Consider the following 19,094-nt stretch of genomic DNA (forward strand, 5'->3'; position numbering starts at 1 on the left):
TGACAGAGACACAGCAAGGAGAGAATACAAGCAGGGGGAGTGAAAGAGGGAGATGCAGACTCCCTGCTGAGCAGAGAGCTGGATGCGGAACTCGATCCTAGGACCCTGGGATCATGACCTGAGCCAAAGGCAGACGCCTAACGACTGAGCCACCCAGGCGCCCCCCTCTTTCTCTAGTAAGTCTTTATAAGTGTTCAGCACTAGGCAGCGTGGGTGGAGGCAAGCATGGGACCAGGGCCTCTAAGGAGGCTTGAAGCCACCAGATGGGATGGTTTTCAGGTCGTCCAGCTGGCCCTGCGAACGTGTGGTGAACTTTCTGAGCCTTGGTTGCTTCCTCTAGAGAGATCACACCCAGAAGGCTGTCAGAGCTAACACAGTGGGTGCCTGGAAAGCTGCTAACAGGCATTGGAGGACAGGTGCTGTCAGGGACGGGGTTAGTACCATTCGTGTCTTTCCAAACCCTCTCCTCTAAATACCAGCCCAACACCATCCCCTCCCCTTCCCTAGCCTGCCAGCTCTGGGAACACCCCATGCCTTTGGATGCCCAGGGGCCCAGCTGGTATGCCCTCAGTGTGGCTTTGGGTCAGTGGCTAGCTGTGCACGGCTCAAACGAAACTTCCGTTATCGAATGAAGTTCCCTGAGGGGGACACTCTTCCACAGCTCTCCATCCTGCCGCACAGCCTTGTACACAGACATTCCATGTACGTCTGTGGGTCAGCAAGCTCAGGCCAGTGTGCAGGGGAGCCATGGGTGTAACTAGAACGTGGTCTCTGCTTGGGATTGGAGGAGACATTCTAAGGAGGGGAAGGGGAATTGCGGGGGCCTCGCAACTAAACAGGATGAATGAATGGACCGTCAAGGGCAGCCTCCCGCTGGAAGCATTCCAGACAGAGTGGCACCCCCACATTCATCCCAAACAGTGCGGGACCCTTGTCAGCAACCCGCAGCCAGCCTACAGCCTGGGCCCGCACTTCTGCCAGAGAACCATCAAGAAGCTTTCCAGTTCAAAAACTCCCCAAAAGTAAGGCTGGTTTCATGTTGCTTCTCCTTTATTAATTCAGTCTGTTCTACATTGTACAGTTATGGAAATAACCGAACCGAAGGTGGAAGCCCAGGAATGTTGATTCTCTGTCTTGTGTAGTGAGGTCAGTCTATGTTCCGCACAGATTCGTTATGTTTGGTACCACAAGATGTTTGTAATTCGGACAGAATCAGACAGATTAACAGTTCTATGTACAGTAAAATAAAAGGGAAATCCATTCAAGTATCAAAATACAGAGACAAAGATTAAATAACATTTTTATTACAATTCAGTCCCATTGCCACCCCGTTAGCAACACCACTTCCACGAGCTGCTTCTGACTGTCATCTCGCAGATCTGGCCTCCTGCAGGCCGACCGAGGGCGGACCAGCTTTCTCTTGTCGGCACGGCGGCCACCAGGTCTGTGGCCTGCTCAGCCAGAGGCTTCTGGAGGAACTCCCACCAGAATCTGAGGCTAGAGACCCAGGAGGGCGGCAGAGCCTGGCAGACATGCAGCCTGGCAGTAGGGTTCCTACAGCTCGGAGCGACTGGCAAGCAGAAGGGAGGCAAGCAGAGAAACCCGGTCTGGGGAAGGTACGACTCCCTCACAAGGCTGCCCACAGGGGCCCTGCACGGCTCAGACCCTGCCGCCGAACTCAGGTGTGGGACCAGGCAGCTTTTCTGCTTGAAGCCTGCCCTTGAAATCACACCACCCTTTTTGAAGGGAGAGAGAGTACCTGCCCCGGGGAGAAGTAAAAAGGAAAGGAAAAAAGATCCAGTCCCTACCCTTCTCAGCTATCCAGAAACAAACCAATCTCAAAAGCAAACCCAGAGCCAGCACAGACTAGCCAAGGCTTTCCAATATGACAACACCCTGAATAAATAAAGATATAGCAGCTTCAAGGGGAGGAAAGACCTACATGTGATTTAAAAACAAAAAGGCAGCTCGAGCAGCTCATCGTAGTGTCTACAGTTTGCTTTTTGGACCTGCCAGCTCCCCCAAGAGGAGAGGCGCGCTTAGCTGAGGCCAGGCCCCCCTTGTTAGGGGAAGGAAGGGTGCTGACCCCTCTGGTTCCCTGGTCAATTCTCACGGGTTGGCAGGGCAGAACATGTGTGGTGTGAGCTGGTGGGAGGCTCCCGGGCTTTGGGAGAAGCAGGAAGTGAAGCCAGACTTCAGGCGTTGAGGTCCTGGTTTAGTACCGGGAGGTGGGGGTTCCCTGGCCCTGCTCCAGAGAGGAGGCCCAGCCTCAAGGCAGCGGGAGGATGGCGGGCTTTCCCTTTTCTGGCCACCACAGGGTGGTGAGTGTGCCCAAGAGCACTCTCCGTGCCCCCAACCCACAGGGAATTTCAATTCACAGCCTTTGCTGAGAAGGAAGTCCCTCCAAAGCCTGGCATGTGGGGGCTGGGAGCAGCTCACCCCATGCCAGCAAAGCATGAGGTCTGCTGCTGAGTTGGCCACGGAGGAAGGGCTCCTCTCTACTCCCTACCCTGGAAGGGGCTGGGCCAGCAGCAGAGCCGGCTCTGCCCCTCAGCCTCAGAGCAGTTACCCCGTTGGCTTCCACCGGCCTCGGGAGCACAGAGCAAGAGTCCAAGTTAACAAGTGAAGCAAGCCAGCAGGAGGCCTTAAGTGGCAGTGGTGCGCCAGGGCCCCAGCCTGCCCTGAAGGCAACGCCGGGGGAGAACCGAATCCACGGTCACCTTACTTAGCCTTCTCTACACTTGGAGCCCGGGATGAATCCAGCAACCAAAAATAAAACAAACTAGTAATTCAGAGAATCAAAGCGAGTCCTAATCACACAGACCTGATTAGACAAATCACAAATCGGCAGGTAGCCGTCTTAGCTGACCTACTCGTTAATGCCCAAAACAAAGCTGCTTTTTCTCCTTTCTGACCGAACACAGGCAGGTCTGAGGTCGCCCATGCGTGTGTGGACCGGCGCCCTGACCACCGCCGGCTTGGGCGCCAAGGAGCGGCCCAGACTGCGCGGCACCAGGAACGGCTCCCTCTGCCCCGTCTGGCCCGCACGCCTTCACATTTGGAACCCCGGGGAATGGCCCGGGAGTCTCTGCTTTTGCCAGGTGCTTCTAAGGCTGTTCTTATTGCAGAGGTGGCATCCGGCTCCAAATGGGGACAGAAGTTGTGCAGTTCGTAAGGAACAGCAGCAACCGACTTGGCTGGGTCTGAAAGCAGACCTGAACAATCCCACTCCCGTCTGCCCACCTGGGCCTGCTTTCTCTTCCCCCCACAGGCCGTTGCCTCCCCTGCAAGCTACCGACTGCACCAGCAGCCCGTGCCGGGGACGCAGGCTGTGCAGACGGGCCTCAGAGCCACTCTTGGGCCTGCTGTCCTCCGATCCCAAGGCCATCTATCCAAAGATTGGCAGTTTAACCTAGAGGTTTGAGCCAAGTCTTAAAAATTCATTTTATAGAAAAAAAATTTTTTTTCTATTAAAAAAAGTCTTCTGGACAAGTCACTTCTTGACTCTCTGGAGTTTCCAGTTTCCTCTGCTCAAGGCCTGGCGTGTGGCTTGCTCTGTAAGACCTGGTGGTGGCAGGTCCAGGCCAGGCAGCCCCAAGGAGCTGCTCCTGGCAGAGGCTGGGCCTGGGTCTTCAAAGCTGCAGGTGACACAGTGGTGGCGGTGGTGGCGGTGGCGGCGAGAGCCTGTGCTCCCCACGTCTGTGTTTCCGCAGCACAGTTGGTTCCTCAGTGGCTCAGCTTGGCAGAAGCAAACACAATGGGGGGAGGAAAGGGTTAACCACAGGGGCCTGCACGGGGTGGAGGGAACTGAAAGGAAGCATGGAAGCCAAGGAACATCCCTCACAGCCTCCCCCAGCACCTGTGGCTCAGCACGGCTGCTCTTGAAGGCACGAGGCCAGGCCGGCGGGCGGGAGAACCCACCCCACGCTACCACCTTGGGCTGTGCCTCTCCAGGAACTGCTGGAGCACTTGGCTTCCCTACGGGCCTACATGGAGCTGCCGCTTGCCTGTCTCCTGCCATCTGAGCTCCTTGGCCCTCCCCAGACACTGGGGGGCTTCTTCAGAGCCTCAGCTCCATGATCCCAGCTGGCGGACTATCCCCGTCAGGGGACTCAAGAGGTGGAGGGGGGCTATCTCCAGCCCCCACACCATGGAGCAGTGTCGGAAAGCCCCCCTGGAGGACAAGGGGTTGCTGCTCGGTCCGGGTTCCTGTCCTGGAGCAGCTCCGTGCTGTGAGGGAAGAAGGGGCCGTGTGCGCACAGGGCACAGGCCTCCCTCGCGCTGGCTGCTACAGAAAGGCCTTCCTCCTCGGTGAGCTAGACTCCAGAAACAGCCTCGTGACGCCCTGGTGAAGACAGGGGTGGCCGACCGCACACCAGCCATCCCGTTCCTCGGAGTGGAAGCCTCAGCGGGACCCAGAGACCTGCTCAGGGAAGCCAGCCTGCGGCTGTTGAGATGCTCAGAGCTCCAGGCTGTGGAGTCAGGCACGTGCCTGAGGACCTCGGGCCCTCATAGAACGCAGTGTGAGCCTAGGCGAGCCGCGCCGCCCAGCTCGGGCTCTCGCAGGAGGGAGGCCAGCACCTGACGGCAGAGGACAGAGGGTTGGGGCCGCAGGCCAGCCATGAGCGGAGAGCAAGGGGATTCTGGCACGGGTGGTCACAGTGGTTGGTTGTATCAGGAAAGGTGCAAAAAGACAGTTCGCTCTTGGCAGCGGCACCCAGCTGTGGCTCAGCACAGAAGCCGGGAGAGGAGAGCAGACCAAAAGCCCAGCCTAGTCAGAGGGAGCGGCCACGGACGCTGTCTGGCTCTGCTCGAGGGCTGCCCCCCGCCCCAGGGTTCACAGTGCCTGCCTGCTGAGCCCTCCTGGTGCCCACCTGGAAGACAACTCACACCCCCACCCCCGCCAGGATGTCCTCGCCCAAGGGGGGACTTCACAGTGTCCGGTGGTGTTGGGTACGAGCTGTGAGTGTGGTGCCTAGAGCGGCTGCCGGCAGGGAGAGCGGGGCCCCCCGGGGCTGGGGCCTTGGCGTCAGCAGCCGGAAGGAGAGCTGAGAAGAGCAGAGGTCGGATGGCAAGGCACAGTGAGACTAGTGGAGACAGGGAGTGAGCGGTTAGAAGATAGTGGTCTCATACTTGGTGCTGAGGCTCCGCTTAGAGTCCGGTTTAGGGTCCACAACCCAGGAGACGCTGGCATGGGACTGGGCATCTGGGTCCGTATCGGGTGGTTCCAGCTGCCAAGGAAGAAGGGTGAGGGGTCAGGGAGGGAGCACTGTGCCTGGCCAGGGGGCAACAGGGCGCAGCTGTCCCTTCTTCCTGCGCAGGGCGGTGCTGGTGTCGTGCCAGCGTGAGGGACATGAGGGGCGGTCCTGGTTCTCCTCAGAGAGCAAGCCCCCTAGGGTTGAGATGCAAGAGTGGCGCCCTCCCCAGAGCATCGGAATGCCACCTCCGGGCCTCTTCAGAGTCGACTTATCCCAGGGGCTTCTCAGAGCTGCTCAGGTAAAGGAGCCTTGACCGACCCGAGCATCGTGCTCTGAGCCCCAAACCTGTTCATGGCGCCCGGAAGGGGGTACGGGGCTGGGAAACCCAAGCCTCTGGGTCCCTTGGGCGGGGCCTGTGGGCGTACCCCAGGCCAGACCACAGCGGGCACCCCGGGCCTCTGCAGAGAGGACACACAGAGAAACAGCTAAAGCACAGATAGGGATGGCAGGAGGGTGGCTCAGGAAAGAATGTCACGTGGGGTGGGGGAGGCTACTAGCGTCTCAGAAAGCTCACGGTCACTTCAGGGAGACTGACACACAGACAGCAGGAGGTGTAAAGACCTTGACTCCAGGACTAACAGACGGCAGCGGTAGGTAAGAAGGACGATGGGTGGTGCAGGTGTGACAGTGACAACAGCGACTATCAGGGGGCAGCGGCACCTAGGGTGCAGAGCAAAGCAGACACAGACATGGGGTGGCATTACTGGGGGCTCACTGCAGGCCGGGGCCCGGGGGCGCCTGGCGAGGGAGGGGACTGAAGCCCACGGGGCACAGGAAAGGCACTAACAGCCGGTTCCCTCCCGGTGCCCGTTCCACCCCAAGCCCTCGAAGCCCAGGGGGTAAGAGGGGGTCTGGGCGCCTGGAGCCCACGTACTGCTGACTTCCTTGTGCCGACCCGAGGCTTAGGCACCGGTTTGGAAGATTTTGTTTCAATCATATCAGCGGTGGAAGGCCCCAGGGAGCGGGACTTCTGGGCCTGCAGGGCCAGCTGATAGGCCACCTCGAACGCCTGGCCCAGTGTCAGGATGATCTCGTAGGTCAGATTCTGGGAGAAGACAGAGCATGACTTCAGCACTGAGACTGAGGAGCCACCTCCCCCCTTTGCTCGAACCCCTCCAACCTCCCCCTGCCCCCCTCAACCAGGCCTCACGGCCCTGAGCACAGTTCCGGGGCAGGGGGCACCTGGATGGCTAACGAGAGTGTGGTCAATTCTGCCAGGATACTTGTTTTCAAAGCACTGCTTTGTCCCAAGGTGGCTGAGGTATTAGGGAACAATCTGACCGTCACACACATTTTGTTTCACCTGCACGATGTCAATGTGGACACAAACACCAGGGGACCCGGCAGCTTGGCCTCCCTTCCCGTGGTGCTGTCCCTCTCCCAGCCCTGAGCTCCCCTTCCCGCCCCGGGCTCTCTCAGGGGGAGGGGGCCAGCACGACTGCCACAGCTCTGACTTTCTTAACCACAGCCCGGGAACAGCAGCGCCAAGGGTTCCTCTCTTTCAACGTGTCACTGAGCAAGTTTCTGAGTGTGGTGCCCCCAGCCCCATCTCCCCACAAACCTGGCTTTTACTGAGTGATTTTATGTAACATGTTCCTTTGGGAGCACATATGTTGTGTTACAGCAGAAGTGACTGTGGAAAATGGGAGCTCTAGCTCACAGTGCCAGGAGCTACGAGTCTAGGGCAGATGACCCCATTCACCTTCAAAACCAACCCCACGAAGCTGCTCTTGTTATAGCCGCTTTTCAGCCACGGAGCCAGGGACAGTGACTTTCTAAGACCACATAGCCAGCAAGTGGCAGAGCCAGGAGTCTGATGCTAGGCCCGGAGTAAGCATGGATTTCCTGGGGCTGAGAATGCCTGGCCGTCTGTGCCCCAGAAGCCACAGGGACTTGGCAACTAGCTACTGTCCCCCGGGACAGCAGGGATCCGGATAGAAGCCTGGGGCTGAGGAGAGGGTCTGGGGCCTTGTCTCAGGGCAGAGGCAGTCCCTGTGGGCCCAGCCGGAGCGTGAGTATGGGAGAAAGCAGCCTCCTGTCAGGAAGGCACTGCTGCCCCCAAGGAAGGTAGAGGGCATTTCAGGGAGACTGTCCTTTGAGGGTCCCAGGGGGCATGGTGGGTTGACAAGTAGCCTGGGGGAGGGAACCCCTGACCAGAACCACAGAGGAGCCGCCTAGTTAGCTGCCTGTTCTCCTCTGTTAGCTACAGACTGAAGCTACAAATGAGCTTTAGTCTCACTGTAGGGGACTGGCCCAGAGGCACCTGGGGGGCCAGTTGGTTAAAGGTCTGCCTTCGGCTCAGGTCATGATCCCAGGGTCCTGGGATCGAGCCCCACACCGGGCTCTCTGCTCAGCGGGGAGTCTGCTTCTCTCCCTCTCCCCCTCCCCCCAGCTTGTGCGTTCTCTCTCTCATTCACACACTCTCTCTCAAATAAATAATTTAAAAAATAAAAAATAAATAAAGGGAACTGGCCCAGACAGTTGCTGGGGCCTCGGCCCAAACCAGACATAAGCCAGGTGCCACCCACATGCTGGGATGGCAGGTCCCCTCCCTCGGTGCCCAGCTGCAGGGCTTCACCCACCACATCCACCGTGCTGAACACATGGCAATAGTGGTGGCTGGTCTGGAGGTCCTTGGTGATGTAGGCAAAGGTGCAGAGGTCCTCTGGGTCCTGGGCTGCACAGGAAATGTTCCGAATCTCATGCTCCGCAATGACATTCTGCTGGGGAAAGCAGGGCCTGGAATTCTCGGCCTCAAGGCCCACCTCAGCCTGTTTATACCGCCACCACCACTGCCACCTTTTCCCAGTCTGGGCTGTTAGCCCAAGGCTACTTCTCTTGTTCGGTGGGCACAGGGGCAGTGTCTAGCCTTGCCAGTATAGGCTTAGGGGTCTCCACCCTTAACCATGGCAACAGAGGGTGTCAAATGTTCACATCTGACCACCAGCTCTCCAGCCCCTCTGCCCTCTAGGGTGGGGACAAGGCAGGTGAGGTACCAAGGGTGGGGCATGGGGGGAGTCCTTTGCTCGTGAAGAGAATCACACCACCAAGGGCCCGAGAACAGGTAAGAGGGCTGATGGAACCCATGCTCAAGGAGACCAGGGGTGCCTGTCACAGGGCAGGGCCCCGGGATCAGGATGTTTGGCGACTGAGAGCCAAGTGCCTGGCTGAGGGATAGGAGTGCAGAGGAACAAAGAGGGCTGCAGACACTCTAGGCAGCCTAGAGGAGGGGGTGGGGAGAGGGCCCCCTCCTGCTAACAGTGCTGTGAGAAGCACACCTTGTTGGAGGCATCGATGAACTTGACACCTTTGTATGTGATGGACAGGATGATAGTGGGGATCTTCTTCATGTGCTCGGTGGATTTCTAGAGGAAACACGGAGTGGGCCTGTGAATGCCCCTTCTTAAGGCCAAGCCCCTTGGATCCCACAGGCCCCAGCCTCCCCCTGACCTTACATAGTGTGGGAGGACCCAGGGGCTGCAGCAGGTGCCCCGTTGATGCCTCCCATCCCCACTAAACCCCCACCCGCCAGCACGCACCCAGACAACCTACCCGCATCTTTGCACAGGCATCCTGTGTGGATTCCGTCCCTCGAAGATCTTTGATCAACATGGAGCCCAGATACTGAGGGTATAGGCAGTAACTGGGCTTAGGACGTCCTGCCTTACCAGCAGGGAGACCCAACCAATTGGGACCATAGTCAGGTGGTTTCCTCTCCTAACTCCCTTCCCCTACCCTGGCTGGGAGGCCCTCCTGCCCCCTAGGTGCTGGGAGTGTCCTAGGAGTGGAGAATAGCACTTGAGGCCTGGACCTGGCTGGGAGGGGTGGGCGACAGGGAGGCTAGCGAGGCTGGGAGGGCAGGGGCAACTCACGTTGGCTTCATAACCGCAGGACTCGAAGATGAGTTTCTCTGGCTGGTGTTGCCAGCTCTGCACTGGGGCGTAGGGGGCAGCCAGGCTGGGGGGCCGGAGGGTCAGTTTGGCTTCACGCTGCTCTTCCTATAGAACACGTGGGGTCACAGGTGCGCCTGCCCATTTCAGAGAACTCAGGGCTCCAGCACACCCAAGGGCAAGGAAGCCCAGTACAGGGGTTCAAGGGCAGGAGACAAAAAGTCAAGCAGATACACTGGGGGCGAAGGTGAGGCCCAACCACGCCAGAGGGAAGGCGGGGAGGCAGGGATCCAGGCCCCCTAAGGGCAGGCTCAGTGGGGAAGGCTCTAAGGTAGACAGGACAGGACCAAGACCAGAGGGGGAAAATAAGCATGAAGCACCAAGAATGGGGAGCAGAACCTAGGTCCGCGGAAGCCTCGTATACCAAGTCTGGGGCCCTGGAGCTGGTTCTAGGTGGGGCAGGTGTCCCAGGAGGGAGCGTTTTATACTGTTCCTGAAGCTGCCGCTGGTGGGGGCAGAGGGGCAGGAGGCCACTGAAATCTAGGCCAGGTGATGGGAGCCTTCACCAGGTGGGAAGAATGGGGAGGCGAGAAGAGAGTCAGGAAATTATGACTTCCATTCCTAGCACTGTGCGGAAGTCTTCGGCTATGGAGCAACTACAGCGGCTGGACAACATGCTTTTCGTATCATGACATTCAGAGCCGTGCCCATGGGGAGGTGAAGGACACCCCCAGGTGCTGGAGGTGAGTGTAACTCAGGAGAAAAAAAGCAGTGAAACTAGAGTTCCCAGGGCGGCAGGGGGGCGGTGAGGGAAATGTGTCGATCTTGTGTCCGGTAGGCCAATTTGGAGAACCAGACGCAAAGCCGGGAACCTATGTGCAAGGCAGGAGGCCGGGCAGACAAATACATCGGGAGGCCGGAATGCAAGGCCCTGAGAAGGTGACCGAGGACTGAAGGCTGGGGCCAGCCCAGGGCCTAGCAGAGGCTGCGTGGGGGGAGGGGAGCGGCCTTTAGGAAGGCAGACAGGATGGCTGGATAGGTCTCCTAGCTGCATCCCATGCTGGGCTGCAGAAATGCAGCAGGAGGAACAAGAGTTTGATTGGGGCCCTCCTGGTTCTGTGGGGCAGGCGGGGTGCGGGGAGCGGAGTCAAGGATGGGAGAAAGCTGCTCTGTGGAACAGGCAGGGCAAGCAAGCTGAGAGTGGGGCAGGAACGGGGCTGGTGGCCTGGAGGGGCTGGGATGTAGAGGCTGAGATGCAGGGGAGGCCCTCCCAGGGAGGGGAGGAAGCAGGGTCTTCCTCCTGCTGGTGATCCAGGCACCTGCAGTTCAGTGGCCTCCTATCCCCTCTCCCCAACGCCGGCTGCCAACTCAAGGGACACAGGGACAATGAAGGGGTCTGGGGACCCCCATTCACAGCTCCCCCCTGCCCCCACCTGGATTCGGAAGCGCTCAGCTCGAGAAGGTGCCACAGGGTCATGAAGGCTGTCGTGCCGCCTCCTGCCCGTGTCCCCTGGAGGCAGTAGCAAGTCTGCAGAGCGGCCAGTGCAGGAGTCATTCTGGCTTAGTGGGGACGACGTCTGGGAGAGCAAGTCCTGGCACTACAGGGGGGAGAAATCCAGGGAACACTTGGAACCCAGGAGGCCAGCCCCTGGATTATGGGTGTCAGCCAGCCCTGGGGCTGCCCAGGGCCCAACAGGGGCAGGTGGATCAGTGAGAACGGACACGGAGCAGGCACCAAACGGACGGCACACTGGCTCACAAGCCTGCGGGGAGACCCTGGCCACGGGGCCAAAGCCACCCAATTCTTCCCCAAGCCAGGAAGCCCCGGTGACACAGTCCTGCGCGCACGCAGCCACCACAGGCACCCCCACGTCCCTCACACACTCCTGGGCCTGGAGCCATATGGGAAAGAGGAGGTTACAGGGCTGGGAAGCTGCTTTGCTGTTCATCAAAGATCAAATCATCTGCCGTGATTCACTGCCACTCCCTGGGCACGTGACCAAATCCAGAGCCCTTTCTTGAAAAAATACACAGCGCTGCCCATCGGCACCCCGAAATCCCATCGCCTCAGTTTTTATGCCAAGTGTCAGGGTTTCTTGGTCCCTCAGTGTCACAGGGGCTTCAGGTGAGAGGACAGAGTGATGCCCTCCGGGTGAGGTGGCCGTAAGCAGGTAGAGCCTGGGGGCCCTGCTTGGAGCCCCGCACCCATCAGGGGCTTGGCTCGCAGGCTCGAGCCGGAGCTGGTCCCAGGCCTCAGCTCTGCAGCTGGATGGGGTCTAATCTGCAGTCTGGGGTCAGCAGGCCGAGCCACAAAGCATCTCGAACCCACCCCAAGAGGCTTTTACTTCAGAAGACCTAGGGAGGGCGCAGGTCCTGCCACGGAGCTCCAGCTTTGCCCTGCGTCCGGGTTCCCCGCAGACTGCCCCCCACTGTCCCTTGCTGCCCTGCTGGCTCTGCCCCCCGCAAGCAGTGGCTGAGATTCGGATATTTTTTCCCTTTTCCTGACACATTACTTTCTACTTAAACTGGAGTCTTTATTAGAGGTGCCACCGGGCTTCTCAGATGCAGGCAGGAGGCACATAATCGATACAAAACCAGCCCAAACAACTCCTGCTGCCCGCACTCTCTGGGCCCTGGCAGCACACTGGGCCCGACGACAAGAGGGGAGAGATCGTTCCCATCTCTCCTACGGAGGTCATGCTCTTTCCAAAGAATGCCTCAAGCAGTCTCTAATTCCCGGCAACACGAAGAACACACTGAGCCCTTTCCATTCTTGCCCCACTCACTCTCAGCTGGGAAAACCGTGGGGGCTTCTGAGGCGGCTCCTCGTATGGTCTGTCTGCCAGGGAGGCAATGATGCGCTTGCGGTGGCCGAGGAGATGGACCTTCAGCACCTGGATGGGGGCGGGGGCGGGGGAAGGTGATCAGGCCGTGCCTGTGCCCACAGCCCCCCACCCACCCCGGACCGCACCCTGGGGGCCAGGCCTAGCCTGAGCACAGGCTGCACTCACGTTGACAAGCTCCAGTTCCCAGAGGTTCTTCACAGTGTCAATAGAGCTGTAGCCGCTGGACAGGAAGGAATGCACGTAGTCCTGCAGCCCCAGGGAGTCCAGCCAGGAGGGTACTGATGGGGGGCTGCTGCCATCACAGCCCAGTGCTTTCACCTGCGGGGCAAGAAGGGGCAAGACTGACAGCTCAGCCCTCTTGGGGCTGCAGCCAGGAGACCAGGCTCCCCTCCCTTCACACAGCCCTTTCTGCCGCTGCCTGGTCTCAGCACCCCCACCTGTGAGGTAGGGCCCCCGCAGCCCTCCAGGCCTGAGGAAGACAGCCCCAGTGGGTACTGCAAGATGGGAGGGAGGGTTCACAGAGGGGCTCCCACTGAGCTCTGACAAGATCATGGACCTGGTGGGACAATATGGTGTGTTCCCGTGAAGTGGGCATTGGCCTCACTGTCGGGACTTGTTTGTGCTTCCTGAGCTCTGGGGTGAGTGGAACAAACAAGGGTACAAGGACTTCCCAGGGCCAGCAGAGTCAAGTGGAGGGGCTGGGGCTACCAGCCCCTGGCTCCCCAGGTGACAGGTCAAGCCTGTGGGTACCAGCTCCTGGGCTGGGCAGAGGCCTATGGCCTCTCTTTGGAGCCCAGACTGGGTCCTCAGCAGTCCCTACTCTCTGCTGACTTGTTGGGGCCTCAGGACATGGCAAGATAGTAAACAGACCTCTGTGATGCCTGCTGGGTCCCCCAGGATGCAGGGTGGACACCTTGAAGTGATCCACATGCCCCGGAGCCAGGCTCTTTCCCTGTTCTGGGTCCAGGCGGGGTCGGGAGAGGGTCCTGGCTTCAGCCAAGGCTGCAGAGCCATCAGTGGTTAGTTACCTTGGGCAGGGATCGCGCTGCCTGGAGCAGCTTCCGCCGGTGCTGTGGGTCACTGATGCCGATCTCCCGCAGGTCTTGCTCTTCCATTACATTAGACCCCTGAAAGCAAGAGAGACGGACGTGAGCACCCTCCTGATCTGGGGGCTGGTGGAAGCCTCTCATGGCCCCTCACCAAATTCTTCTTCTCTACGCTAGGCACCGAGGGGTACAGAGAGCCTGGGCTCCCTCGGACAAGTCTGCCTAGAGAGCCCACTCCTGCCCGAGCGGCTCCCAGGCGAGCTGGCCAGCACTGGGGCACGCAGGGTGCCCAGCCCCACGTGCATCCGCTCCTCTGGGGGGCAGGTCCACAGCCTCAGAGATGAAGCACAGGGGGACTCTCCAAGCCTCCTCACAGACCTGCTTTCCTGACTCGAACGCGAAAGCAGCCGTGTTAGGTGATCTGCCAAGGAACTAGACTCATCCCAGGGAGGAGAGGAGTCCCAAAGTGGAAACCTCAGAAGAAGATTTCTGGCTGGCCCGGGAGCTGGGGAGCACCAGAGTTGGACCACTGAATGTGATGGGGTGGGGGGCTATCGCCCCTGCAGGCCGGTCTGCTGACAGCGCCTCAGGGATTTGACTCAGACCACCCCATTTCACGCTCACCAGGGGACTGTCTTCACCCCCGTTTTATAGGTGAGGAAAAAGAGGTATACCAGTCAGGACTGTGCCAAGGCCGCGTGGCGGGTGGTGGTGCTCAGATCTGGCTGCTCCCTGCCCCCCAACCTCTATGATGTTTTATTCCTCACAGGAGTGTCTCCAGGTAGGTTTTATCAGACTGTGATCCACGAGAACTCAGAGGTTCTGCCCTGCTTTCAGCCACAGCGCGTCCCCAGAGGCAACTTACTGCCTTCCAAGTTGTCCCTCCTGAGCCAGCTTCCTGTTCCCACAAACAGAATTCTTGCACACGATTGACACCTATTCCCAGGACTTAATACACAGACATATCTCAGAGATATTCCAAGTTCAGTTGCAGACCACAGCAATAAAGGGTATATTGCTATAAAATATGAGTCAAATGAATTTTTTGCTTTCTTAGGGCTTATCAACGTTATGCGTACACAATACTGCAGTCTGTTAAGGGTGCAATAGCATTATGTCCTAAAAAAAAAAATACATACCTTAATTACAAAATACTGCTAAAAATGCACTATCTGAGCTTTTAATGAGTTATAATCATTGATCTCAGATCACCATAAAAAATATAATAATGAGGGGTGCCTGGGTGGCTTGGTTGTTAAGCATCTGCCTTCAGCTCCAGTCATAATCCCGGGGTCCTGGGATTGAGCCTCGCATTGGGCTCACTCTCAGTCTCTCTCAAATAAATAAAATCTTAAAAAAGTATGTAACGGGGGTGCCTGGGTGGCGCAGAGGGTTAAGCCTCTGCCTTCTGCTCAGGTCATGATCTCAGGGTCTTGGGATCGAGCCCCACATCGGGCTCTCTGCTCAGCGGGGAGCCTGCTTCCTCCTCTCTCTCTGCCTGCCTCTCTGCCTACTTGTGATCTCTGTCCAATAAATAAATAAAATCTTTAAAAAAAAAAAAGTATGTAACGATGAAAAAAGTTGAACTATTGCAAGAATCACCAAAATATGACACAGAGACATTAGATGAGCAAACAGTGCTGGGAAATGGCCCTGACAGACCCGATCAACGCAGGGTTACGAGACCTTCACTTTGCAAAAAATACAGTTTCTTCCAAGTGCAAAAGGGAAATGCAATAAAATGAGGCATGTCCGTATCCAGGAGACTGCCCCGCCATCTGTACAGGTAGATCCGCCTCTTTTCGTCAAAGCTGCCTGATCATCCAGGTTAGGGGCATATGACAAATTACTTAACCAGTTCCTCACTGAAGGAGGACTATTTCCCATTCCAGCTCTGCACACAGTACCGCACGAATACCCTCATCTGTGTTTCATCTCTAGGACGGTCATTCAAGAAAGACTGCCCCGTCAGAGGGTATGTGCGTTCAGGAGTCTAACACACACTTATTCTCCCATCAGTGATATGAATGCTAGATTCCTCCCACGGTCAGCAACAGGGCAGGAAAATGGCTTATCACCACATTTCTTATCATAAGAGCATCCCACCCATACGGCCCCTCCCCCATCTTTTCAGGTTTTATGGGCCAAGTATTTACACAGCAATTCCCACCCCATTCATTCCACAGGCTTGATACTCGCTAACCTGCTTAATAAAAGGGACTACAGTTACCCCTACTTCACAGCTCAGGTAGCTGCGGCCCAGACAACAGGAATAACCTGGAGGAGGGCCCTCAAACGTAAGCTTGGAGCCAGAATCCCGCCCAGCGCTCCTGTAGGTACATTCTAGGGCTGCAGGCGCGGAGAGCATCGTGGCTCCTTTTCCAGGAATGACCCCTTTCCAGACTTTGTGTGTTTACACAGGTGCTTATCTTTTCTGTGTTCCATATGGCGAAATTCTTTATAAAGTAAGGAAATGAACACCTTTTATCTGTCAACAGTGTTAGACAATTGTTTCTTCCAGGTCATTTCTCTTTTGACTTTCCTGCTGGCTTTGTTCCATTCGGAAATGTACTGGTCTGTACCTTGTAGAGCTTCCCTCAGTTCTGTCAGGCTTAGAAGGACCTCCCCTCGCCAAGATTTTTAAAAACAGTTCTTGCATATTCTCCTGCTATAATTTTAGCTTCTTTTTTTACAATTAAATCTTTTATCTATCTGGAATTTTTTTTTTAAATGTATGGTTTAAGGGCTAGGATCCAATTAATTTTTTTTCTAGGTGGCAAGTTGTCCATTTCTCGAATGAGCTATCTTTCCCCTACCAATCTGAGATGACCTCTGATGTGTCCTAAATTCCTGTTTTTCTGGGACTCTTTCTGTACTTTCTATTCTACTGAGGTGGGTATTCCTTATGCCCACTTTACAGATGGAGAAGTTGAGTAACTCGTGCCACCTCATGCAGACCATCACTGGTGGCCTTACCTTTGTACCCGAGCTGCAGTAAACGCTGGCACAGTAGCCTCCCCAGGACCTGTACGTGGTGACCAAACCTTTGCCCCACAAAGGACGCCTCCTAAGCCGTACGCTCCAGGGAGCCCAGGCAGAGAGAGCCAGGGTGGCAGCTCTCTCTGCTCAAGCCGCAGAAGGCCCCTGCCCCAAGGGTACCCCTCCAAGTCTGAGGCCAGCAACTAGGTCACCCCAAAACCAGAGTCATCACCTGCAGTTCCTGCAGTCCTGTGGGCCCAAATGTAGGGTATGTGGATGGGAAAGGCAGCAAGGGGCGGCCACCTGCACAGACACCCTCCCCGAGGATGAGGGCACGAGTGGGACCTGTGCTGAAAGGAACAGCGCACCCTGGCAAGTTTCTGAAGTCCTACTGTAGCCCCAACATTTACTCCCGACCCTTCGCAAGGTTTTTGGGCAACATTAGTATTGAACTGAGAGCTGACAACCAGAAAGCCCAGATCCAGCTGGAGAGTGGGCCTTCATTACCCAGTTAGGAGGAGGGGTGGTGGCGTGGTATATGCAGCTATGAGGAGACAGAGGCAGAGGGAAACAAAGGAAAACCGAAGGATGTGATGGAAAATCAAAGCCGGGAGCCGCCAGAGCATGTCCTGGGAGCAGGCAGGGTCTCCTGACTTCCTGCATGTGCCACATCATCCTCTTGGATCAGCTTGTGTGGGGACTATAAGGTGCTCCAAATCCTCAAAGGGGAGAAACATTCTGGAAGTTTCCACACCCTCTTTACTAAAGGAAGAATGGGACTGCTGCCTTTTAGAACCATTTTCATGAGGAGGGCAATGGGGGAAGAGAGACCGTCTACTTTACCTTCTACCACACCGATGTTTATACCAAGGGCTACTTTTGTCCCAGAGCTAAGAAAGTAGAACAGCTCTTTAGCCTAAGCATTTCAGTGACTAGAACCTTCCTTAGATTAAAAAAAAGTGTCTGAGTGTAAGAGAAATCTGAAACACATAAGTAGTCAACACTCAGCCAGTTGGGTTCAGTTCCTGAGGAAGGGAGGATAGGAGGACAGAGCGTCAGGGCATCCCTGTCCCAGGTTCTGCTTTGGCCCCCGCTGTCCTGTCAGACCGCGCTCACAAGCACCTGGAGGGCGCTAACCCTGTGCCTTATGTGCCTTACTTTGCAGGCCAGGCCTCAGGCTTCATGGCCAGTGGGGGTTCCGGGATCCTGCCTTCTGGGCCAGGGCCTGCTCTCCAGGGAAGAGCACAGCAAGTGGTCCTCAGGGTCACTATGGGTAATAAGAGTTCCCTTTGTCGCGGAGATGACAAAGGTGCCTGTGGTATGGGTCCTGACCACGTCCTGGCACTGTGCATTCATCACTTGGGAAAAACTCTCTGAGATAGGAACTGCCTGATTATACAAAGAAACAGGCTCACAGAGCAGAAGTGACTTATCCAAGGTCACAGAACTTGTGAGTGACAAAGGGACAGTTAGACTACTATCTCATGCTCCAGGCTCTCTCTACTTGCTTAGCTGGGAGTCTGCTGTAGACAAAGCCAAGTGTGGAAGCTACAGCAGCAGCAGCCTGAGACCAGGGCAGGGAATCCGTCCCAGTGCTGAGGCACACTTGGGCTCTGGGACTAATATCCCTACCACGGAACCTTCCTCCCACTGCCTGCTCTCCACCTCAGGGCGGGGCGGGGCAGCATTTCTTTTTACTGGTACAGAATCCCAACTCCTAGCACCTCAGGGGTCCCTGGAGGGTGCTAAGAGTTGAGGAGGGCAGGGTTTGCCGAGGCCTCAGAGTGAGGGAGAAGCAGGGTCCGGATACCCAGGCCTTGGCATACAAAGCCCAAGCACTGAGCCCAGAGCTCTCAGCACCAAGAGGCCTGGAGCAGGCTGAGGTCGGCCTGCCTGAGCTCAGGGCAGGACAGCATGAACCTGCTCAGGGGACTGGCTTGCACAATCACACACCATCATTCCTGAGTGTGTGATTGCCGTGCCTGTTGTGGCAGCTGTAATTAGTTTTATTTTCCCTAGGCACGGTTTACCCTTCCTGCCAGTATCTGCCATTGGGCCTCACCCATGGGCGCAGAATGTGGTACCTCGAGCAGTGGCTTATCTGTGCCAAGTGGGATTTTCGAGGGCCAGAGTCTGGGCCTGGCTCAGTGGATATGTGGACAGTGGGGAAGAGGGAGGCCTGCAGCCAGGGGCCGCGGGAAGGATGGAGCGCAGACAGCAGGACCTGCCCCCGGGAGTGCAGGGGAGAGTCCGGCAGAGGCAGAGGGAACGGCTGTTGTAGGCCCCACGGCTCTTTCTCCCCAGTTTTCCCTGGCCCTCCAGGGCTCTGATTATCTTCAGAGTCTTCCTGACCCTGTGATTTTAGCAGAAGAAAAGATCCTTCTGCATCTTGAGACGTACCTCACTTGTCAATATTTTGCTGGAAATTTCTTTAACTGCTGGGTATGTCTTCATTCAACAAATGGTGGAAAAGGCCTAAGAAGGAACATGTGGGAATGTGGCACATTGGTGTGGGCCCTTCTCAGGCAAAAAGAAAGCCGGCTGAGCTGCCTGCTGAGGGCCCCAAGGCTGTTACGGGCTAGAGACGCCCGCCTGCCCATCTCACTCACAGCTTTGCCACCTGAGTCTAGGGCAATGCCCAGCCTGTTGTCCGCGTGCAACACCAATCTGCTGAGTGACCAGGGAAACTGACGGTCGGAGGGGACCCCTTTAAAAGAAAAGTCGGAAAAGCCAAAACCAGTGCTGCTGACCTCACGACTGTGGTCTTTTGGAGTCCTCTGAGAGAGACAAGGACGAGGTGTGGGGAGAGGTGGGGACATGCTGGGGTAGGGAAGGGGAGCCCCAAGGATGTTTGGGGCTTAGGGGTGGGTGGTGGCAGGATCCGCAGGGAGTTTCATGTGGAGGTGGAGGTGGGGAAAGGGCAGAGAAGTGGGTCAAGAGTTTCCCAGCTAAGGAATAGCACGGGACAGACTCCACCCGCCTCGGGAGCAGGGAGAAGTTCCGGGTGGTGGGAGCGGGGAGGTGGGCCTGGGCTTGGGGGCTGTGCCAGGGAGTCAGCTGGTCCTGCCCAGGACA

At 57.0% G+C, this 19,094-nt stretch overlaps 1 protein-coding gene across 5 annotated transcripts in view; it reads right to left on the minus strand.

Moving 5' to 3' along the window:
• Positions 1 to 1,032: 1,032 nt before the first annotated feature.
• The window catches only part of ANKS1A (ankyrin repeat and sterile alpha motif domain containing 1A), a 177,666-nt gene continuing 159,604 nt past the window's right edge, over positions 1,033 to 19,094 (minus strand). For 2 of the 5 annotated variants that reach the window (XM_044254962.1, XM_044254955.1), the window contains 11 exons: positions 13,023 to 13,121; positions 12,160 to 12,312; positions 11,935 to 12,042; positions 10,582 to 10,746; positions 9,131 to 9,256; positions 8,811 to 8,882; positions 8,537 to 8,623; positions 7,841 to 7,978; positions 6,133 to 6,303; positions 5,820 to 5,918; positions 3,745 to 5,231 (listed from right to left, as the gene is read on the minus strand). In XM_044254962.1, the coding sequence (XP_044110897.1) occupies positions 5,112 to 5,231; positions 5,820 to 5,918; positions 6,133 to 6,303; positions 7,841 to 7,978; positions 8,537 to 8,623; positions 8,811 to 8,882; positions 9,131 to 9,256; positions 10,582 to 10,746; positions 11,935 to 12,042; positions 12,160 to 12,312; positions 13,023 to 13,121 (1,338 nt within the window). In that variant the 3' untranslated portion in view covers positions 3,745 to 5,111. The other 3 variants (XM_044254986.1, XM_044254978.1, XM_044254970.1) reach the window with 2 other exon arrangements.

The sequence above is a fragment of the Neovison vison genome, chromosome 1 (genome assembly GCF_020171115.1).
Source record: "Neovison vison isolate M4711 chromosome 1, ASM_NN_V1, whole genome shotgun sequence".
Taxonomy (NCBI): domain Eukaryota; kingdom Metazoa; phylum Chordata; class Mammalia; order Carnivora; family Mustelidae; genus Neogale; species Neogale vison.